Source organism: Callorhinchus milii, unplaced genomic scaffold (assembly GCF_018977255.1).
Source record: "Callorhinchus milii isolate IMCB2004 unplaced genomic scaffold, IMCB_Cmil_1.0 Scaffold22, whole genome shotgun sequence".
Taxonomy (NCBI): Eukaryota; Metazoa; Chordata; class Chondrichthyes; order Chimaeriformes; family Callorhinchidae; genus Callorhinchus; species Callorhinchus milii.
In genome coordinates, this window is record NW_024704763.1 from 6,407,212 (window position 1) to 6,431,596 (window position 24,385).

The following is a 24,385-nucleotide window of genomic DNA, read 5'->3' on the forward strand; positions in this document are numbered from 1 at the left end:
CCTGCCATACACCACCTGGGACCTCTCTTGTAAAGTGCTCCGGTATTATATCATGCCATACAAACACACACACATTTCTATATATATATATATATATATATAAATATATATATAGAAATGCAAGGCAATGCATTTTGGTAGAAAGAATGAGGGGAGGCAATATAGACTGGTAATACAATCTTAAGGGGGGGTAAAAGAGCAGAGAGACCTGGGGGTGCAGGTAAATGAGTCCTTGATGGTGGCAGGACAGGTAGATAAGGCTGTAAAAAGGGCATATGGGATGCTAGGCTTTATAAATAGGGGCATAGAGTACAAGAGTCAGGAGGTTATGATTAACCCATATAAACACTGGTTAGGCCTCAGTTAGAATACTGCGCCCAGTTCTGGGCACCACACTATACGAGGGATGTTAAGGCATTGGAAAGGGTGCAGAGGAGATTTACGAGAATGGTACCAGGAATGAGGGGCCTTGATGATGAGGAAAGGCTGGAGAGGCCGGGATTATTCTCATTGGAGCAGAGAAGGTTACGAGGACCTAATAGAGGTCTTCAAAATCATGAGGAGATTTCATAGGTTAGAAAGGGAAAAACTGTTTCCACTGGTGGGTGTGTCGGTGACTCGAGGTCACAGATTCAAAATAGTCTCTAAAAGAAGCAGAGGGGAGGTGAGAAGAAATGTTTTCACGCAGCGAGTTGTTCGAATCTGGAACGCATCGCCTGAAAGGGCGGTCGAGGCCGATTCGATAACTACTTTTAAAAATGCGGTGGACGGGTATTTGAGGGGGACGGGTTTGCAGGGTTATGGGGAAAGGGCTGGGGAGTGGGATTGACATTAAATTGCTCTATTCAAAGAGCCGGCACAGATTCGATGGGCCGAATGGCCTCTTTTTGTGCTGTACAATTCTATGATTCTATGATATACACACACATATATATACACATATACACACACATATATATACACATATACACACATATATATATACACACACATATATATAGACACATATATATTTTCACACACAAAAAAAAGACATGGATTAAGTGACACATTTTAACTGGGGGAATTGTCGGCCAAGACACCAGGAGAAACTCCCTTCTCTTTTCGAATAGAGCTGTAGGTTATCGAACCCATCCTCTGCCCGAGCAGGCAGGGAACTGAGACACTTATGCACGCTGCCCGTGATCCAAATAGTCATATCGCGCTGAAGCAAGTTCTTCCTAAAGATTGCACTCAACACAGACATCCCAGACACTGCCGTTACCCATAACGCAGGCAGGACAGCTCCCCTGAGCAGCTCGCAGTGTCTGAACTACTGTCATCTCCAGCTCCCGAGACAAGACCTTTGGTTCTTTGATTCAATGCCGGCTATTGGTCAGCTCAACGCTATTCTTAACACGACTCTTGGCCGGGCCTCCTAGACTCAACAGACTCGTCGTAAACTCGCGACTGGTTGTACTACTGTACCTTCGAACGAACCCAATGTAATTTAATATAATCCTTGCGGTTGACATAGGGCCTTATCACATCAGAATAAACTGGTCTTTTATAGCCACACTTTTGAACCAGACTAAGTCCACCATTGACCGTATCTTCGAACCCAACGTCCACCAAGATCTCATCCAAATTCAGTTGCAGCTGTAAAATAAGCCGAGCAATTTTCTATTCGGTTTTAGTCCTGGTACGGAGCCAGGCTATCGTGACAGGTAACTTGCCAACCTTCACATTCACAATGCACCCGCTGCCGAGGCCACCCACTCACTCACGCGAGGCTGTAGTGTTTTGATTCTCGAGTGCTGTTCCGTTACGTCGTCATCACAACGTGTAAAATGATCTACGTTCAACTGTAGTAAATTCCAACCACAGCCGCGAGCCAACGGAGGTAGTCACAGAGACTTAAGTGTCTGTTGAAACGCTGCCAGGTCAGGGGCTGGCATCGAGCCAAGGGGTGGGACACGAACCAAATGGCATTGAGCCAAGGGCTGGATTGGAAGCGAGACAGAAGCAAAGCTGTTGAGATCGGCTTCAGACATACGAGGGTTACTCAGCACTCACGTTTGTGGTTGTTCTGAATGGAAGCATTCAGTGGGAGGTCTGTTTGCAGATGAGACTTCCCCAAAGTATTAGGGAATCACCTGTCAAGAGCAACACGCTGCCTCACACAGCGTCGCAACACTGTTGGGTTTGGCCACCTCAGCTGTGATTAGACTACTCAGGAAGAGCTCTGATTTTTAAATTGGGTCAGGAATGTTTTACAAATAAAGATACAAATAGAATGGAGAGAAAGCGACCTCAGTCTGACTGTACGTTAAACAATCGACCCTTTGAAATCGATGTTAATACCTGGAATTTTGTCTTGTTCCTTATCACTTTCGTTTCACCCACAAAATACACAGTCAATCCACTTTACACTCGAGGCACTTTATCAAATGCAACGATTATTATTACCATCATTGAAACGCCCCTTACTTTAAATTTACAGTCTGTTGGGTGAGGCAAACCTTGGCAGCTAATCTGTGTCAGTTCCAGGCAGCCACCTACGTGAATGACAAGGAGATCAATTACCCCTTTATTTTTCTAAGATGAGCTTCATTCAGGGAGGAATAGCGCTCAGGAATCTGGGAGAACTTCCCTTCTCTTTCTGAATAGCACCATGGGATCATTAACAACCACCTGAACAGACAGATGGGAAACTCGGTTTAACATCTCATCTGGTGTATTATACCATTGCACAACAAAAGAGCAACGCAGCTTTGATATCTCATTGATTCAATGAAGGTATTTTTTAAACAAAGAACGATACAGCACGGAAACAGACCATTCAGCTCAATTAGTCCGTGCAGGTGTTTATATTCCACATGAGCCTCCACTCTTCCTATACCCCTCTATTCATTTCTCCCCTGTGTACATGTCAAGTTTCCTCTTAAACACATTGATACTCGTTGATACTTCGACCACAACTTCCTGCATCGAGTTCCACATAACGGCTTTATGCCATCTTCCACATCTTGTTGCTTCCTGTTCGTTGTGTCACAACCAGGACGAGACCCAAACCTCCGCCCAGGCTTAACTCGTGAGACCATTTGGTGCTGAAGCTTTAACGTTGGGAAAAATTATTCAGTCTTCGTTCAGACGAGAATTTCCTCCGAATAAAGATTAAAGAATTATTCCTCACAATTCTGCGTGACCGTACATTTCAAAGCAATCGGAGGGACTAAGATTAGAATCAAAGAATATTACAGCACAGAAGGAGTCCATTCGGCCCATCGTGTCTGTGCCTGCTCTTTGGAAGAGATATCCAATCAGTCCCACTTCCCCACTCTATCCCCATAGCCTTGCAAATGTTTTCTTTTCAAGTACCTAGAAAAGTCTAGGTGGAATTCCACCTCTCAAATTCCTTTTGAGACCCGAGGAGCAATTTTAGTTAATGATGCAACCGGAGGTTTGGGTATGTACTGCCAGGTCAAGCCGTCATAACACTGAGCTGTTGCTCACATGAAGGCACAAAGGTTACTCCTACCCATTGGCTCCGTACCCAGCGCACGAAGGAAAAGGAAAAAGCAAACTAAGACCCGGGAGTGATCTGGGGGCTGAGTAGTCCCCAAGACATCACTGAGCCTCTCCCACTACAGTTTCGCCTCCTCTATAACGTCCAACGGAAACCCTCAGCTAAATCACAGCTCAGCTCAGCGCCAGCCATTTATTATCCCCTGCTTATCTCACCCTCTGGCACACAGACAATCAAAGCAATCCTGATACTCGGGAATTATGAACTTGTGCAAAAACGGATTTTAACTCTAAAGTACACCGAATCCATGCAATTGGTTCAAACACACAATTGCTCTCCAGAGGAAACAATTGACCTCTTCACATTCTCTTGTCCTACTTGCGCCCACTTTACATCCTTTGTTGCGCATAGAGACGTCTCGATGTAATAAGGTGTTAGGAGCCGAAGGGGTTAAATATAAAATGGAAGCTCTTGCCAAGAAAGATGTAGTGCGCACAAAGCTAGCTGTGTATTTGCACATTACTGCTTGCAGGTGGCAATGATCTTCTGCACAGATTTCCTGGGACACTGCTGTGCGCAATTGACTGCCGCGTTTTGCTCTCAAAATACAGTCAATTCATTTTACAATAAGCGTTAAGCGCTTTGAGGTGTCTGGAAGACATGATATCTATCTATCTATCTATCTATCTATCTATCTATCTATCTATCTATCTATCTATCTATCTATCTATCTATCTATCTATCTATCTATCTATCTATCTATCTATCTATCTATCTATCTATCTATCTATCTATCTATCTATCTATCTATCTATCTATCTATCTATCTATCTATCTATCTATCTATCTATCTATCTATCTATCTATCTATCTATCTATCTCGCCCACAAATATACAGCCAATTCATCTTTACAGTCTATTCTGTGAAGTGCTTTGAGACGTCTAGAAGACGTGAAAATAGATAAATTCAACCTTCAGCTGAACGTTAACAAGACAGAAGCCATACTCTTTGGCTCTCGTCAATGTCTAAAATCTCATGGTTCTCACCTCCTCCACCTACCCAACCTCCTCCAAAAACTCTTTGAACCCGTACGCAACCCAGGCGTCAGATTCGCCCCCCAATTATCCTTCCTCCCCCAAATCCAGTCCCTCACCAGCACCGCCTTCTTCCACTTCCGACTCATCGCCCGTCTCCGCCAATACTTCACTTCAAAAGCCGCTGAAACCCTAGTCCATGCCTTTGTCACCTCTTGGCTGGACTATTCTAACGCCCTCCTCGCCGGCCTCCCCTCCGCTACCATCCATAAAATCCCGATTATTCAAAACTCTGCCACCCGCATTCTCACCTGCACCAAACTCCGCTCCCCGATTACCCCAGTCCTTGCCAGACTGCACTGGCTGCCTGTTCCAGCGAGGATAGATTTCAAGATGCTCACCCTTGTCTTCAAATCCCTCCACTCCTCTGTACCCCCGACCTCTCTGACCTCCTCTCTCCTCACAACAGTACCCGTTGCCTTCGTTCCACCGGGTCTGGCCTCCTTCTTGTCCCCCGAGTCCTCCGCTCTACCCTCGGTGGCCGTGCCTTCAGCCACTAGGCCCCGAGGCTCTGGAACTCCCTTCCTCACTCCCTTCGCCTCGCCCCTACTTTCAGGTCTCTGCTGTGTCTTTGGTCACCTTCCTCCCCCGGCTCAGCCCCGGGATCCGTTACTGTGAAATGCTCTGAGACGTCATCCGGCGTGAAGGGCACTATATAAATGCGAGTTGTTGAAAAACGCTATATCAAATGCAATGATGACTGTGTATGTGTGTGTGTGTGTGTGTGTATGTATGTATGTAAGACCCCAGCTATAACATGCCTCTGTTTGCTCACCAGCTAATGTATCTATCTATCTAAGCTGCTGAATTGATCCTGCATTTACAGCCTTCTGGGGCCATGCATTCCACACTCTCACAACCTTTTCTGTTAAGAATGGTTTCTGGATTGACTTGTAAATGGCTTAGCTCTAATTTCCTGTGCGAGATAATTGACCATTTCAGTCAAAATTCTCATTTGTAACCGAGATGTGCCGGCCCTTGCCCTTATCTCCCCTGGGCTCCACGGTGTACATTTGCTTACCTGTTTGAACTTTTTAAAGGCGTTATCAGTATTGACCTCATCTTGACGACAGGGTTTGTTCTGCAAGTAAACCACTGGCTACTTTTCCTGTCGTTACCGCCGAGCTTTCCCTGACAATCCTTTACACAAAGCAGCGACCTGCCAGAACCATTCTCTCAACTCATCGGATGGCTTTATTAAAACACCATCTATCTGTGCTGATAACTAAAGACAGACAGACCGCTCTCCCTCCCAGTCCCACTGTGGGAGTTCCTAACCTGTCAAGACTCTCTGATGGATTTATGAGGTTGTCGAAGTTCAGGCGAAAGTGAATGAGGCCATTTCTGCCAGGCCTCAGCGCTGACAAGTCCACCCCCACCACCTCTCCCAACCTCCAATCCCCCCCCTGCTGCAGCCCTATTGTCCCATCACTTGTTCAACAATTATTTACTCTTGTGCCGACAACAGAGTTAGGGTCAAAACTCAATGGAGAAAGCAGCAATGCTGAGCAGAGGCTTTGAAATAGCAGCACACACAGCCGAGCACAGTATGTGGCACAGACAGAAACACCCACTACATAATGGGGGAAGATGGACACTACAACGATTTGAAAATAAACAAGACTTTGCGTCTTGGCATAAAGGTGGGCGGAAATTAAATCTAAAACCAAGAAAGGCAACGTCGAAACCCTAAGGAGGATTTTATTTTGGGGGCACAGCAGGTTTTTGCTGCCCATTTCACCGTTATGTTTTATTCCAGTAAATCCTGCATTTACTTTGCGGATACTTTTAGTGAGTGCCAATTTCAATGGGGTGGGTGGGGGGGGTTGAAAGGGACATTAAATGTCAGAGGCAGGTGTTTCAGTTTCTAATTCTCAACTAGATAAAAGCTTAGGTGTCATCCAGGCTTAGATGGTAACACTCTCACCTCTGAGGTGGACAGCTGTGCTTTCAAGCCCCATGAACTCACACAGTCTGGGTGAGACTTCATTAGCTCACTGCATCATTGGAGGTGGCGTCCTTTGGATGAGACGTTACACCGGTTGGTCATTAAAGATCCCACGGCCCTATTTGAAAAGAGAAGGCAGTTTCCAGCTCCCAGTGTGCTGTCCAGCAGTCTCCCAAATATATATAATGAATCGTTCAGTAATGATTGTTTGTAGAACATTGTGGGTTTAAACCCATAGATGCCTCAAGATCTTCCTCCTTGACCAAGCTTTTGGGCATCTCTCCCGCCCGCACCTCTCCCCCTATCCCCAGCTCCTTGGGACGTCCTCCCAACGTGATAGATGCTATATAAATGCAAATTTGTATTGTGTTGTTTCCCTCTGAATTTTGAAAATACCCCAAAAAAGTCAAGTAACATCAGCACATCATTATATTGTTTCAACCTTTCTGAATTTAAAGTTATACATTTCATTTGCACCCCTTCCCCCACAAATACCCCTCCCAGGAAGGAAGCCACTTTAATTCCCTCAGCCCTTCAATGGGGAAAACCTTGTCTGGATCTTACCTGGAGCAGTATTTCGTAGTAAACTGAAAGTCCCCCCCCACTGGGCTGAGCTGTCTGGGAACCCAGCCAAATCACACAGGCGAACCGAAACTCAACCTGACATTACAATGGCTCCCGACGCACATTCCGCACTGGGAAGGCACACAGCCTGCTCTGTCACTGGGGAGATCTGATTAAACGTCACATAACACTCACCGCAGCTCCGACACACCTGCAAGTCCACCCCTAGCCAGTCACCGCACGTGCGCACGCTCTCTCTCTCTCTCTCTCTCTCTCGCGTGCTGCGCTGGCTCTCGCTGCAAGCGAGCTCCGTGACCGGAGCTTTATAAATCTTTGATGCGCAAGCGAGGGCGGGTGGGAGTTCATGCCAGAGGCAAACGCACGAGCTGTTCTTTGAAAGCACTAACTGGCCTGATTCCAAACATGACAGTTTCAGTTTTCAGTCAAACAGATGGCAACTATTACCAGCCCCGGTTTGCGGTATAGTTACGCTAATAACCTTTCTACTTTGTCAAGAAAAATATTTCCCTGGTTTTCCCCCCACCCTCACCACCTCCTCCTCCTGCAAAGTAATACAGACACTTAATCCCCAACAGATCATCTGTGCAATTAAGACTTCACTTTGGCGCTGCACGTCTAAATGGGCTTGGCTGATGAACAACAGGTTTGTGAGAGCTTGTGCTAGGGATTTCCCCGTTACACATCATACTTGTTCAATTACGTGGAGGATTTCAAACATTTACTTTGGAATAAGCTGTGAAATGTAACACGGCTTTCTGTAAACAGGACCTCCGTTTCGTTTGCCTTTCACTCTCCCGCTCCTCCCCAGGCCAGTCCTCTGTCCAACCCTCCACTGGCTCAGTCCTGCCTTTGGTCACTGTGCCCGCGGTCTCTGTAACTTTCGGTCAAAACACCTCCCCCCCCCCCCCTCACCCCCCTACCTTTGCCGACTCTATCTTGAAATCCCCCTTAAAAATGCAGTCAGGACCCTCAATCTCTCTTCCTCCATCTCCAGTGATGGTGACATTACACAATACGCAACCTTTGAGACGTCCATCCCAGGTGAAAGGCACCCTATAAATGCCCGTGTTTCAGCCTGGCGCAGAGGTAGCACTCTCTCTCGCCTCAGAGTCAGAAGGCTATGCCATCTCAAACGCTCGCTGAGCAGAGATAATCTTACCTGTTTGAACTGTTCTTCGTAACCCCAATCATAGTGGCCGGAGGGTGACTTTGAGTGAGTGTGAGTTGGCGAAAGAGCCCGGCTATTTCCCTGTGATGGGGACTGGGGGTCGCTGGTCGGGCGATTTGCCTGTGGCGGGGGTTTGGGGGTGAGAAGCGCAGCACCAGCCCTCCCCCTGAGGTAGTCCATGTCTCTTTCCTCCCCATCCATGTCCTCATCAGCCTCTCCTCTGGCCACTGTCTCCTCTTCCTCTTCATCCCCCTCCTCCTCCTCCTCCTCAGCTTCGCTGGCGGGCTCCTCTCCCTCGAAAGCGTCCTCCTCAGGTTCGGAGTCCATGCTGCTCTTGTCGGAGGCCCGCGGGACGGTAGAGGCAGAGGCCGAGGGTCTTGCTAGCCCGGTGACCAGCGATCCCAGCGATGGCCTGGCTCCGGCAGGCACCAGCCCTGCCTGCTGGGCTACGAGCTGCTGAGTGTAGAAGATGTGAGCGTCTCGGATCTCGCGGTCCTTCCTCTCCCTCCCCACCATCTGAAGCCTCGCCTGCTGCTGCCTCTGCAGGTGTTCCATCACAGCCTCCAGCTTCATTCCCTGGTGGTGAAACTGGGAGCTTCCAGTCAGGACCAGGTTTAAGCCTTCCCCTGAAGCCAGGCCGGGCTGCAGAAACAACAACAAATTACACTTGTATAGCGCCATTCACGCCAAGAGGACGTCAAGGCCACATTAACGACGACAACAACACCACCGACAATTCTACGACATCAAACACCTGGTGCTCCACAGGGAATTCCTGAGTGTAGTGACTGTGGATTCACGAGCAAACGCAGCAGTTTGCACACGGCAATGGCAGTCGCAAAGGAATGGCCAATTCTATCTGGGGCATTGTTAACCAGGACACAGGAAGGAGAGAATTCCCTTCTCTGTTCGAAAAGTGCCTCGGGATCTTTCACATCCACCCGATCAGGTTGAGATGACCTCGGTTTAATCCGCCGTCAGGATGACAGCATCTCTAGCAATGCAACCCACTTACTTCCCACTCACCCCCCAGCACTACACTGCAATGTCAGCCTAGACTATCAGCTCAATGTCCTAATACATTAATACTGTACTGCCATAATAGCAGGTCAATGTGCAACAGATTATATAGCTCTCTCTCTCTCGCTCTCTCCAAATCCAGTGTATAAGAAATTGAGGGGAGGTGGAAGGAGATGTGGGTGGGGCGAGGAAATCGCCAGAAGCAGCAGTAAACAGACGGCCTTCACTGCAACAGCTGCTTCAGGTCAAGATGTGACATGGGCTTCCTTCAGTGGACTTCCCCAGATGTTTGCAGCCTTTCCTCAAAGCCGTAGGGACTTTGAGCTCCTGGTCTACTAGCCTGACACTCCGGTGCAGTGTTGGGGGAATCGTTGTGATGTCAGAGGTGCTGTCCTGAGACATTATGTACCTACATATACACATTCACTCCAGTAATTCCAGTGAAGCACTTTGAGATGTCCTTCGGACGTGGTGAGGCGCTACACCAAATGCAAGAATTATTATTAAACAGAGGTCCCGTTTGGGTGGATGTTAAAGATCTCACTGTATTATTTATTCATAGAGAGAAGGGAGTGTCTCCAGTGTCCTGGTCTATAATTCCCCCGGATAAACTTGGTCATCCCCTTCACATCTCTTTGGCTGTTGCGTTCGTCTACAAAATGCGCATACACACTGCACTTTACAGCGCATCCTGTGAAGCGCTTTGAGACGTCTTGCCGACATGAAAGTGCTGTATCAAACGCAAGATTATTATACAGTAAAACTCGCATAAGCCTGACCGATATAAATCACCCAAGTCATACATCTGCCCAAGTCCAGTTCAAGAGTTTAGATTTTATGCAAGTTGACATAACTCATACTTTGAGTAAGTCGTATTAAATGTATGATCCCAACTGATACGACTTATGTCAGGTTTATCGGACGTGCATTGTTTTCTAGCATGGGGGCGGGGGGGGGGTAAATATAGATGAAGACACAAAGCAGTAAGACCAAGGGGCAAAAAGAGGCACATCAAAGGCTGCCCACATCCAAGTACACATTTTCATCCACATAACTGCTGCTGAGCAATCAGAAAGATTAGAGACTAGCAAACAAGTCCCTGACATCTCAATTCCGATCTCTAACCACCCCCACCCCCCTCCACACAAACACACACACACACACACAGAGTGTAAATCCAGTAACCACATCAGCGGTCCATGTGGTCTATCGGGAAATTCCACTTTATGCACAAAAATAGTTGCTAGAAATTCTCAAGATTTCTTTCCAGAGCATTGTATATTGCATAAGAATAATGATTCTTATGTTTTTCTGCCTCCAAAAAAGATAATAAAGCACTCTTGTTTTTTCTTTACAAAATAAAAGCTCGCAATTCTTGTGAAAAGGTTCTTATGAACCCGGATCGAGTGTGGATGGGAAGGTGGGGATAGGGGGGGTGGGGGGATCTTGCTAAAGGCTTAACAAATATGGCTCAAGGAAACGCGACAAGTTCATCTTGTGGATTTTGCAATGATAACAAGTAATCCGGGTTGTAACATCAACCTGGGTTGGGATTGGGTTGGAGAGGAGAGGGGGGGGGGGGGGGGGGTGGGGGGAGAAGAGAGGGAAAGAGGGTTACAGTAACAAGGAAGAGAAATTGATCAAATTGAGAGGGGGTTGATTTCCACATCTGGTCAATTTTCAGGGCAGATTGACTCATTCATAACTATTCTTACAATTGGATCTGAAATACAACATGAAACCAACCCGCATCTCAAAAGAGTTGGCGAGAGTGTCGCCTGCTTGGTTCTGGCTGGAGGGTTTCCATATGATGTGTCTCGTTTCATTTATAGATTGATACCACTTTATAGAGACAGAAATATAAAGCTATCCATCTCCCCTCCACCCTGTCCTGCACAGCCTTGTGTGTTAATTCGACCTCCTCTCCCCACCCCTCAAACACCACCGACCACAATAGAACAAATAGATTGAATAAATAAATAAATAGAATATAAATAGAATAAACATGTTTACAAATCTAACCTAATCCTTACTTTTTTTGTGGGGGGGAAAGGGACAATTAATGTAACATTTAATCCCAGTTCAGTGTGTGTGGGTGTTTGTGGGGAAGAGAAAGAACATGATCGTGGCGAGACAGAAGGGGAGAAAAAGAAGTTTTTTTTTGTAAAGGTTTTATTACAAACGAGACCATTTGTTTATTTAAATAGATAAATGTATAATATATATATATATATATAATAAAAGGAACACAAACGCATTCACAGCCTCAAAAATAGAGACAAGTTCCAGCCCAGAACCAACGCTATCAACTAATAACACTCCACTGTCCCCGCATCACGCGAGTTTCGCTGCAGGAAAGCTCTCCGACGCGCAGATACACGTAGATTTATATTGATAAATAAACGCAGACACGTATTAAAGATTATGGGGATAAATATTTTCTTAAAAACCTTTCTTAAAAGGAGCGACTCTTCCCAAACCACAGACAGACTCTCCCCCAACACCACCCCCACCCGACCCCAAACACCAACCCCCACCCCAAACACCAACCCCCACCCCAAACACCAACCCCCACCCCAAACACCAACCCCCACCCCAACACCACCCCCACCCCAACACCAACCCCCACCCCAACACCAACCCCCACCCCAACACCAACCCCCACACCAACCCCCACCCCAACACCAACCCCAAACACCCCAACCCCAACATCAACCCCAACATCAACCCCAACATCAACCCCCACATCAACCCCAACCCCTACCCCACCCCAACACCAACCCCAACACCCCAACACCAACCCCCACACCAACCCCAACCCCACCCCAACACCAACCCCAACACCCCAACACCAACCCCAACATCAACCCAACATCAACCCCCACCCCACCCCCACCCCAACACAAACCCCACCCACACCCACCCCCACCCCCAACACCCACCCCTACCCCACACCCACCCCCACCCCACCCCCACCCCACCCCAACACCCACCCCCACCCCCACCCCAACCCACCCCCACCCCAACCCCACCCCAACACCAACCCCCACCCCAACACAAACACAAACAGCAACACAAACCCCCCAACAGTGGCAGTGAAAACCACATCGTTACAAAAATACAGCCATCAGGACAGACAGACACAGACAGACAGACACAGATAGACACAGACACAGACAGACAGACACAGACAGACAGACAGATAAATAAATAGACAGACAGACAGATCAGCAAAGCTCACTGACATACCTCATCCCGCTCCATGCAGCAGCTCCCACTTTTCCTGCTTAAAAACTTTTGCCAGATCTTTGCAAACAATCGGAGACCCCTCTCCCTCCCTCTCCCCCCCCCGTGTCCCTCTCTCTGGGTCTCCCTCTGTGTCCCTCTCTCTGGGTCTCCCTCTGTGTCCCTCTCTCTGGGTCTCTCTCTCTGTGTCCCTCTCTCTCTCTCTCTCTCTGTGTCCCTCTCTCTCTCTCTCTCTCTCTGTCTCTCCCTCGACTCCAAGACGGGCAGCAATCGTTGCCTCTGATCTCTTCTCTCCCCCCACACACACTCACACACTCAGCCCTCCCTCTCTCCCTCCCTCTCTCTCCCTCTCTCTCTCCGCCTGAGATCTGATCCCCTCGCACTTTACACTGTATTTATATCGCAAGCGGCGGCTCGCGCGCGCGTGTGTGTGTGTGTGTGTGGGGGGGGAGACAGGGGGGAGAGAGAGGGGGGGAGAGAGAGGGGGGGCAGACAGGGGGGGAGACAGGGGGAGAGAGAGGGGGGGGGAGAGAGAGAGGGGGGGGAGACAGAGGGGGGAGAGAGAGGGGGGGAGAGAGAGAGAGGGGGGGGGAGACAGGGGGGAGACAGGGGGGAGAGAGAGGGGGGGAGAGAGAGAGAGGGGGGGGGAGACAGGGGGGAGAGAGAGAGGGGGGAGACAGGGGGGGAGAGAGGGGGGGAGAGAGAGAGGGGGGGGAGACAGGGGGGGGGAGAGAGGGGGGAGAGAGAGAGGGGGGGGGAGACAGGGGGGGAGAGAGAGAGAGGGGGAGACAGCGGGGGGGAGAGAGAGAGAGGGGGAGACAGGGGGGGGAGAGAGGGGGGGAGAGAGAGAGGGGGGAGAGAGAGAGGGGGGGGGGGGGGAGACAGGGGGGGAGAGAGAGAGGGGGGAGAGAGAGAGAGAGAGGGGGGTAACCCCCTTTATATCTAACCCCACTCACCATGGGCGCCTCACCGCCGCTGCTGCTCCCATTGCCAGTGTTGTCCACCATAGTGACCGACTCACAGAGCCCGGGGAGGGGGGGGGGTGAGGGAGGGCAGGGGGTGGGCGGTGGGGAGGAGGGGAGGGGGTGAGGGGAGGGCAGGGGGTGGGCGGTGGGGAGGAGGGGGTGGGAGGGGAGGGCAGGGGGTGGGCGGTGGGGAGGAGGGGAGGGGGTGAGGGGAGGGCAGGGGGTGGGCGGTGGGGAGGAGGGAGGGGTGAGGGGAGGGGGGGGGGGGGGTGAGGGGAGGAGGGGGGGAGGGCGGTGGGGAGGAGGGGGGGGTGAGGGGAGGGCAGGGGGTGGGCGGTGGGGAGGGGTGAGGGGAGGTGGGCGGTGGGGAGGGGTGAGGGGAGGGCAGGGGGTGGGCGGTGGGGGAGGGGAGGGGGGGGGTGAGGGGAGGAGGGGCGGGGGAGGCAGGGGGTGGGCGGTTGGGAGGGCAGGGGGTGAGGGGAGGGCAGGGGGTGGGCGGTGGGGAGGAGGGGCGGGGGGGGGGGAGGGCATAGAAAGGTTGGGCCGGTTCCTGGGATGGGGGGCGGGGGGTCAGAGTGGGTTGAAAGCCAACCCCGCGGAGCCGCTGCTTTTTAATTGCTTCGCGTGTCTTTCCCCCAAAACGCCTGGTCCCGGCGGCCTGGAACCAGGACACCGCACAGCCCGAGCCTGGGGGGGGCGTGGGGTGATGGGGGGGCGTGGGGGTGATGGGGGGGGGCGTGGGGTGATGGGGGGGGGCGTGGGGGTGATGGGTGGTTGTTGTGGGGGTGACGGGAGGGTTGTGGGGGTGATGGGGGAGTTGTCGGGGGGGGGGGTTGTGTGGGGGGGGTTGTGGGGGGGTTGGGGGGGTGATGGGGGGGTGATCCCCCCCCCTCTCTCTCTCCCCCCCCTCTCTCCACCCCCCCACCACCCCCTCTCTTTTCCCCACTCTCTCCTCTCTCTTGTTATACCCAAAAGGCAGAGTAGGGGGAAACGCGCAATAATAATAATAATAATCGTTGCATTTGCCGCAGCGCCTCATCACGTCTTCGAGACGTTCTCAAAGCGCTTCACCGAATGAGACTGTGAAGCGAATGGACCGTACCGTTGGGGGCGAGAAACGAAGAAGAACGTTTCGAATGTTTGCCCTGGTGTTTCCCGCGGAGCCTTTCGCCCGGCGAGGAGTGGGGGGGGGGTCTCCGAGCCCTTTGCGTGATTTTACCGGCCAAAGTGCGCCGGCTCTCCGTGTTTTTTCCGCGGGCTCCGGTGCCCACGCAGCAGAGGTCCCGCGAACGGTCACGATGGCTGGCCTGGCGTTTGATGCAGCGCCTCATCACGTCTCGGAGACGTCTCTAAGCGCTTCGCGGAATAGACTGTAAAGCGCATCGACTGTATATTTTGCGGGTGAAACGCGGCAGTCAGTTACGCACAGCGTCGTCCCCACAAACAGTCGTGGATGGAGTAACTCAAGTTCGTTTTCGTAAGGGATTATTACCCCAGAAACGGGTTCCTACTTACTGCTGGGTAAACAGAGCTGTGTGGAGTGAGGAAACTTGCCGAAGGTTTAAGTGTTAAGTTTCTTTTTAAAGGTTTCAATTTTTTATCGGGGTTGGGAGTGGCGGGGTGCGGTGGGGGGCGATGAGGAATGATTGTTGGCCAGGACATGGGAGGAACTCCCTTATATGCAGATTATTATCTTATACAGCAATGCATTGCACAAATGTCTGCTTCTGCATTTCCCCATCAGCCCCACCCGCCAAAAGTTTCTGGTCACTTTGAATAATCAAACCTCGGGAAAGAAGATTAACTGATCCAGCTCTGCTCCGGGCAATTGTGGGTCCGGTCAGTTGGCTTGGGAGTGATTTGATGGTTTGGTTGTGAATATTTTATTAAGATCAAAAAGTTGATATGTAAAAGTTTTTTGGGAGGGTTTCCCCATCTAATTTCCTGTGCGTGTTGTACACAGGGCGTCCCAGGCATTCAGCACCCCGATGGATCGTGAGTTGACTGTCAATGCGGGTCTCCTGTGGACGAAATAACAGCGGGCTTCCGGCTTGTCAGATTGCCGCGGATGTCACGTCCTGCGCACGCCACTGTGTGCAGGAAGAGCGCACTGACTTCACTTCCTTTCCTAAGCGATGTCAACAATGAGTTAATGACACCTAACGCTGTCATTTTTCCGTGTTCCTTTTGAACGGGGGGGGCTGAACTTATTGAACCAAATCCCAACAGTAGGACTGCCCTACGTTATGCATTTGATTGCTGTTTTGGAGATGGTTTTAACTTCCTCATCGGAACCACCCTCCTCATTCCCCTTCTCGTCTTTTATCTAACGCCCCAAATTCCACTTACAGGAGTAGAACACAAACATTTTTTTCTCAAATCTCTTAAAACCAAAATTGAAAGCCGTGAACCACTTAAATCTCAAATGTTTTTTCGTCAAAATTAAAGATCCTGAACAAATCTGTGGAATGTTTCCTTAATTCGACTTCAATTTTAAGACCCGTGTAAAAAAAAAAACGCCTTCCAAATTGTGACCGATTTGAAGAAATTCCACAATTCTGGGTAATCTTAAAATTTTAAGACAAAATGGTCCAACAGGCGGTGGAAGATTAGATGGAATCTTACGCCTCAGACTTGCTACCAATTTGGAAGAAGATTAAAAGCAGGAATGTGTGTAACACTCTTAACCGGAGCCATGCACGCACCAAGGCGCAAAACTATCCCCAGTTCTGCCAGTATACATAGGATAGCTTAACATGAGTTGCAGTGGAGGTAATGCAGTGGCGGGCGGGTGTAAAAATGCCGGGATAATAATAATAACAATCCTTGCATTTGATATAGCGCCTTATCACGTGTTCAAGACGTCTCAAATCGCTTCACAGAATATACTGTAAAATGAATTGACTGTATATTTTGTGGGATGCATCAGGATTGCATTATTTCCATATCATGAGGCTGCAATAGGATTCTGATGATACCGTAAACAATGAGTGTGGAGAGCAGTTTAACCCCTTCCTAAACCCTGTGAAAAAAAGGGGGGCATGGGGGTAATCGATTCATTGCTGTTGCTGAGGTTCTATTGTGATTTTTAAGCCTAAATCTGTGAAAAACAGACTAGAAATCTGAGTTGCACAATATGGTGAACCCTTTAAGGTTCATGGTTGGTCTAACCCTAGCCCCAGATACACCAGGTGTCATGTTTAGTGTTATGCCACGTTGGTTCAAGTGAGTTCAGGTTGTTGTCATCAGAAACGTGAGCTGAGCTTCTCCTCAAACCATCCTCCCCCCTCCCCCTCCCCCCTCCCATGTTATAATAGGATTGAGAAACAAGAAATCTATTTGTTTCCTGCTCGTAACCACAGGAAATGGTAAGCAATCTATGACAAAGAACTTGCATTTTATAGTGTCCCTTGTCATTTCAAAACATGTCTGCAATATGTTGAGGGCAGTGACTGTTTTTTGTGGCGTCCATTTTGTACACAGCAGAGGTCTCACCAGCAGACATGAGGTGGATGACCAATGTGTCTAGATTATTGACCAGGGAGAAACTTCCTTCTCTTTTGGAAGTCTCGCAGGATCTTTCATGTCCATTAGTCCTGAGGATATGGGGCGCTTGGTTTAACAAGGCAGCACTCCCCCAGTACTACAACTAGAATGTCAGCCTGGACTATGAGCTCAAGTCTTGACGCGAGGTTTGAACCCACAACCTTCCAACCTGCCAAAAGTGCTACCACGCTAAGCCAAATTGACACCCATGGCTGTCACACATCATTAAATTGTTCCCTCCTGGAGGCTTCTTCCACGCAGTGATCTGTAAAATTAATTGCACGGAAGCGAGGAACTGTTAAGAACTATAAGGATCCCATAATATGTATTTCTATATTGGATACAAATTCTGTGCCATCAAGTCTGACTGTGGACCTTATCAATCCAATTGCTCTTCGTGAGCGCCACCCTGCGGTTGAACTGAGTAACTAACCGTGTCTGGACGTCAGCCAAGAGGAATGGGGAGAGAGATGTGGGATTGGGAGTGGGAGAGAATCGATGAGTGCTTTGTATCAAACAATCAGCACTTTGAAACGAATTATCATTGTGGGAGGTGGAAACTATGTACTGTGTTGGCATTGTGTTGCACTGTTCTGAAATTGTATTTCACATTGTAACCCAGAAGAAATCACAGTGAAAATCAGGTGCATTTTGTGCTTGTTATTTCCTCTTCTGATCTTCTCTCTTCCTCTCCTGAAGGTGGTGAGTGAGTGTATTCCCACCTGAGGCAATGTCTTCCTGCGAGGAAGGTGGAAACGTAGTCAAAAGAAAAGCATTAGCATAATAATAATAAATCTTACACTTGGTAACGCTGCCTGTCACGTCAGGAGGACATCTCAAATCGCGTCAAAGCGAAGTGCAGTGACTGTGCATTTGCGGACAAACGTAGCAGCCAATATGCACACAGCAATGTCCCACAAACAAACACAAATTGAATGATCAGTTTTATCTGGGGGATTGTTGAGCAGGACACCAGGAGCAACTCCCTTTTCTTTTTGAATATTACAACAGGATCTTTAACATCCATCTGAACAGGGGGACGGGTTTGTTGTCTCATCCGATATTTGTGAGGGGTGTTTTATCTCCTGTACTGTACAGAAAAAGCAGTTTACCAAAGGTTGGCACCTCTCACAATGCAGCACACCCCCAGCACTGCATTGGAATGTCAGCCTCGACTGAGTTCAAAGTCTCAATACGGGGCTTGAACCCGCAAACTTCAGAGGCAAGAGTACTACCAAGTAAACCACTGTTCCCTTGTATTTATAAAGTGAGGTTAGTTTGCATTATTATCTATAAATAGGTAAGGTGTGAAACTCCACCCAATTTTGCAAACAAAATATTTTGTCTTAACCCTTAAGATTATGCAAAATCATTGGAAAAATTCTCAAATCCAGCCTTAATTGGGAAGAAAAAGAAAAAGAGCTGCGGGAATTTTTTTTTTCAAATTAAGAGTTTTCCATAATCCTGCACCATCTTAAAAAAAAGGGACAGATATGGTCATCAGTCACTACACTGGACAACAATTACCTGGCGTTATATTGAACGCAAGCATCATTATTCTTGTCTTTTATGCCAGACAGCATAATTAAGCATGCGTGAACACAGATAGCATTTTGCTCTTATGGCTGCTTAATGTTGCACATCTGGTTTTAAACATTGAATGCTAATTCTGTTCCCTCTCCCCATCCTTCACCCCTCAGTGAATAACCTCCAGTTTGCAGTTGGAGTGCTTGAGGAAAACTATTGCAATGGCCCCATCTACTGGCTATAATTTGACACACCAACATTGAAATTGGTCCCTTTTTTTCTGCCGTTGCCAATCCATTTATAAGATGTTCTTATACTAAACGTATAAAATTTAGTGCAATTTTCCTACAAGATATAATATTGAATGCAATTATTTTGTCTGTACAATTCAGGAGATATGCAAACCGGCGCACCTCACAAATATCAGATAAGGCATTAAAACCGAAGATAATAATAATAATAATAATCCTTGCATTTGATATAGCGCTTTTCACATCGGGAGGACGTCCCAAAGCGCTTCACAGAATACACTGTAAAGTGAATTGACTGTATATTTGTGGGTGAAATGCGGCAGCTAATTGCGCACAGCAGCGTCCCACAAACAGTCATGGATTGAAAATGACCAATTTATTATTATTTATGTTTTTTGGAGGGATTATTATTAGGCGTGTGGAGTAAGGAAACTTGCCCAAGGTTTCGCCCTGCCTGGAATTGAACTCAGGTCTCTTGCTTGCAAGGCGAGTGCTCTAACCACTGAGCTACAGGACTCCACACTACTCGAAAAGAGAAGGGAATTTCACTCCAGTCACCATACTTCACATTAACATCCTGTAAAGTGCCTTGAGACGTCTTGATGAAGTAACGAGGGGCTGTATCTAACGCAAAGATCATTAAGGATGTTCATGAAGCGGCTGACTGGAATGCCACTCAGAGATGATGACAATCTAGGGGCCTCGGAAGCATTTAGATTCAGTTGGGTGGGTGGGTGAGAGGGCGGCGAGGTGGGGGCTGGTCGCTGTTACACTCTCAGAACTTCACTCTAATCAACTGTAACTCCCAACAGTGACTTTGCTCGTGCCTACCGGGGAATCCCAGCCCATGGGCAACCTTGTAATTCAATCTTAATTCCGAAGAGGGATTTCTCCAGAAAACCATCTTAAAAAATTCATGCTAATAATAATAATAATACTATCATTTGATTTACGTTGGGAGGACATCTCAAAGCGACTCACAGGATTTCATTATGAAATTCAAAGACTGTGTATTTTGCAAGTGAGCAAGGCAGACAATTTGTGCACTGCAAAGTCCTTCAAACTGCCAATACTGAAGCCAAGAATTTTCCAGACTTTGCATGCTCTGAAATCCGGAGAAAAAAAAAGTCTAAACCTAGGTCCAGGGGGAATTTCTCCCCATTTTGTCTAAATTGCCAGGCAAATAGTTCAGTAATTTATTTCTCTTAAGGTTCCACAGCATGTTTTAAGCATTCGTTCCCAAGCCTGGAGCAGTGAGGAAATGTGCAGTTCACGCTGTGAAATAGATATTAACTCAGTGAAAGTCCAAAATGCTTGAAGCCCGTATTGTACCAAACGGCCATGATGCATTTTATTCCCTGAGTGAACCCTGCTGTGCACAGTCAGGTTACCGAAGGTTTAAAAAAGGATTAAAATCTGTAATTTAACGCCTCTTTTCCCACCAGAATGTTTTGTTACCTGAAAAAGGAAATGAGGGGATATTTGATATTTTAGTTGGTTCGAATCAGCGGTTGTTCCTATCTGGTAAATGGAGTGTTAAATGAAGCTTCCTTTTTTTTGCCCCTAGATCTGACCAGGTTCCTACCACTGTATCAGATGGATATCTTGGGAGTTTTCAAAGCAGCCTGGACTCCAATCTGCCTGCAATGCTAGGAGCGAGTTATATGACGTCCAGCTGTCACGTATCTAATGGTGAAATGTTCTGTCCAGAAAGAGGACATGGGCGTTTGCTGGGAGGAGAAACATTAATCCCATCTGCAAAGTGGAGTCCTGTAATGTAGGACAAGGCTGTTTGCGGGACATTGCTGTGAGCAAACTGGCTGCTGCATTCACCTACAAAATCCACAGTCACTCCATTTCCCAGTAAATCCTGTGAAGCACTTTGAAATGTTCTCCTGACATGAAAGGCTCTGTATCAACATGATTATTATTATTATTGTTAATTTACTTCTGGACTGGAGTTCGGAGTTCCTGGTGGCTTGACGGGAATTGTAGTTCAATTTGTTAAGGAATACCAACAGATTAGGCGTCCTGAAACTCAGTGGTTCGAGCACTTGCCTGCAAGCAAGAGACCTGGGTTCGATTCCCAGCAGGGCGAAACGTTGGGCAGTTTTCTTACCCAGCAATAAGTAGGAACCCGTTTGTTAGTCAGTTGGCGGATTGCTTTTCCAGGGGTAATAATTCACTTTTAAAAAATCGTTCACTCAATCCACAACTGTTTGTGGGCCACTGCTATGCATCATTGGCTGCCTCGTTTCGCCCACAAAATATACAGTCAATTCATCGACATTATATTCTGTGACGCGCTTTGAGACGTCTTGAAGATGTGATAAGGCGCTGTATCAAATGCAAGGACTATTATTATTATTATTAACGTGGGACAGAAACAGCACAAAGCAGCTAAGCTTTTAGCGAACGACCGATAAACTCTCTGAAAACACGAAGCGGGGACGTGCTCATGTGCGCACGGTAGAGGATTACGTTATTTGCTGGTTCTTACTTGCTGCAAAAGGGCAGGCTTGCAATACACAGGTGGATTGAAGATATCATTATCTAGACCATGGGAAGGCCAGACAACCCAAACTTCTATTAAATAAATGCTATTCCTGCTCAGCTATCTCTCCGAAAAGCATTTACAAAAGTAATTTGCCAATGCGGTGGTTTTAAAACCCAGACAGAGGACTCCCTTTGAATACAGAGTAAAAACTTGGATCTCCTTTGAAAGTCATTCAGGAGAATGCAGTGCAAAGCTCCACACTGCATCAAGCCTGCATCATCCGCTGCTTCAGCTCAGCACTTTTAACTCTTTGAATGTTCTTCGAAGCAAACAAGGCTCCCACGGTAACGACTCTTGTTTCAACCGCCAAAAACCTCAGCCGCCCAGATTCCTCTGAAAGCCCACTGCGTTGCGATAAAAGATGGGATTTCGACGGCTACAGAACTTAAACATTAATTTCCTAATACTCAATCCACGACAGTTTGTGGGACGCTGCTGTGCGCAATTGGCTGCTGCGTTTCGCCCACAAAATCTACAGTTAATTCACTTTACAGTATATTCAGTGAAGAGCTTTGAGACATATCAAACTCTGATCCTTGTGGGAAGTGCCTCAAATCGACCCAAAAAGTGCAGATTAAACCAGGCAGCAGAGTGTGTGCCAGTAACTGAAACAAATCATACAGCCTACAGCACCCATCACTTTCAGTGGTTTAAATCACAGTTGGTTTGATAATATCACAAACTGCTAATGACAAACTGGTTTAATGGATGCAATTACTTAGGATTTCATCATCTCTAATAACAGGGCCGCAGTTCCATTAATCAAAGCCAAATCCTTTTCATTCCAGGCCGCTGAGGTATTATCTTAGTGAAATTTGAAAGACTAACCAGTCTTCCAATTATAATTCCATTTTCAGTCTTCAATCTTCCAGTTGTCGGGTCTTACAGCTGCAATTCTCTAATCGTTTCGCAAATAACAGCCAACCAACGAGCGTTCAAATGGAGTTAAAGTTATCGCATTAAAGAAAGTCAATGTAAAAATTCATTACCGAACAAATATAAAATTGTCACTGAATGCATCTAAGAATAATATCTAGCCATAACTCATGTCTCAATGATATATGTACTGTGCTGTATCTTATCTCCATCTCTTACCCTCTCGGATATTGTGTTCCCTACAGCGGAATTAATTCAATAGGTTTTGCCTTCGCCTATAATAAATAAATAAATAAATAATTTGAAAGCAATTTTGAAAGGTTTAATATTATTATTATTTTACATCTTTGATGCCAGGTCAATTATTCTTCAAAGATCCCATGCTGCTATTTGAAAAAAAGAACATAAGAACATAAGAATTACTAGACGAGAGGAGACCAAGGTCCATCCAGTTCACCTTCCATCATCCTGGCAGTCGCTGGCACATGTCGTGTCCCAAACTATATACTGTATCCCGCAATAATATTTCCTAAAATAAATCTATATAATTTGCTTTTGAATCAACACTTTCTGCTCTCACTGTCTCCCCCAGGGTGCCTGTTCCATACATTTACTACTCGCTCACTGAAATAGTGTTTCCGCAGATTTGTTTTGAATTTATCCGCTTTCGACCGCAGTAGGGAGATGCCCTTCAGTGCACCAGTGAACTGAGCTCCAGACTGAAGGATTAGCAGTTGGGATATAAATCATTAGTTAACGGTGATAATCCACAGGTGATTGTCAGGAAGGTACAGTGTCAGTAATACAGTGTATGGTGGTGGTGAGCAGTGGGAGGATGGCGGGGGGAGGATTTGTGTTCTTTATAAAAGGGGTTGGGAATCAGAAGAAAGCCACAAAGTGGGCAAAATGGCATCTCCACAAGACAGTTTGTTTCGCTCCCTGGATTTTATTCACACTTTGACTACTTTTGGAAATTACCACTACGTGATTTCACGTAGTGAAATTCCAACAGAATTCCATGTTTAAATGTGGAAAAAGAAATTTGTATTTGATTAACGCATTTCACGTCGGGATAACATGTCATAGCACTTGATAGGAATTAATGGAAAGTGTAGTCACTGTGTAATTTTAAGTCAAATGCAGCAGCCAATATTACAGATATTACAGATATTCAGCAATAAAAATACTAAACCATGTAATGTTATAACTTTTTTTACATATAGCCCCAGGCAATGAACCATGTTTGCTATAACGGTTCATAAGCTGTTCAATCTAATTTGCTAAAACCTAAAGCTTACTTACAGCCAGAGAGGCGCAATGATAATTCCTTGCTGGAGACAAGGAACAAAATATTGGGAAGGTTCTGGCGAGAGCAATAAAAAAGATCAATGGATTATTAAGAAAAAAATAAAATTAGATTTACTTGGAACACAACGACACAATGATTTATGGGTTCAAGGTGCTCTGATGAAAGTCGAGGTTTAGTCTTGCAACTCAGGTGCAAGTATAAAATAATAATAATCCTCATCCAGTTTCACATTGGGAGGATATCTCAGAGAGCTTCGGAGGAATTATAAGATTAATAATGATAACCACTTGGATTTATATGGCACCCTTCACGCAGGATAGCGTCTCAGAGCTCTGCACCGTGGTGGGGTTGGACTCTGAGCAAGGAAGATGGGAGAGGGGGAGGTGACCATAGACACGATCAAAGAGGGAGCGTGGTGGAGGGATTGAGATAGGGAATTCCGGAGGTTAGGGGCTTAATAGCTGGAGGCACGGTCACTGATGGTAATAGGGAGTTACAGGGCAGGGCTACGCCACCTGTTTTTTGATTGTTCAGCCGGGTGTCTGACACAGGCGGAAACCCATCCCCACGCTTAAGAGTATCCAAATCAAACTGAGAAATGCAGCCCACCTATACATGTGCTAGCTGAGTGGAGGGGGAGGGCAGAGGAGTGGGGCACAAATTTGAAAGGAGAATAATAATAATAATAATAATAATCCTTGCATTTGATACAGTGCTTTTCACGTCGGGAGGACGTCCCAAAGCGCTTCACAGAACACACTGTAAAGTCAATTGACTGTATATT

The 24,385-nt window shown here is 47.3% G+C and overlaps 1 protein-coding gene across 1 annotated transcript in view; it reads right to left on the minus strand.

Annotated features, from left to right (window-relative positions):
- LOC103188969 (AT-rich interactive domain-containing protein 3B) overlaps positions 1–12,674 on the minus strand; it is a 94,993-nt gene extending 82,319 nt beyond the window's left edge. Inside the window, exons 1-2 of the mRNA XM_007909186.2 lie at positions 12,574–12,674; positions 8,296–8,946 (exon numbers count right to left, since the gene is read on the minus strand). Of these exons, the coding sequence (XP_007907377.1) occupies positions 8,296–8,946; positions 12,574–12,588 (666 nt within the window). The 5' untranslated portion in view covers positions 12,589–12,674. The remainder of the gene's footprint in view (positions 1–8,295; positions 8,947–12,573) is intronic.
- Between the last annotated feature and the right edge of the window lie 11,711 nt (positions 12,675–24,385).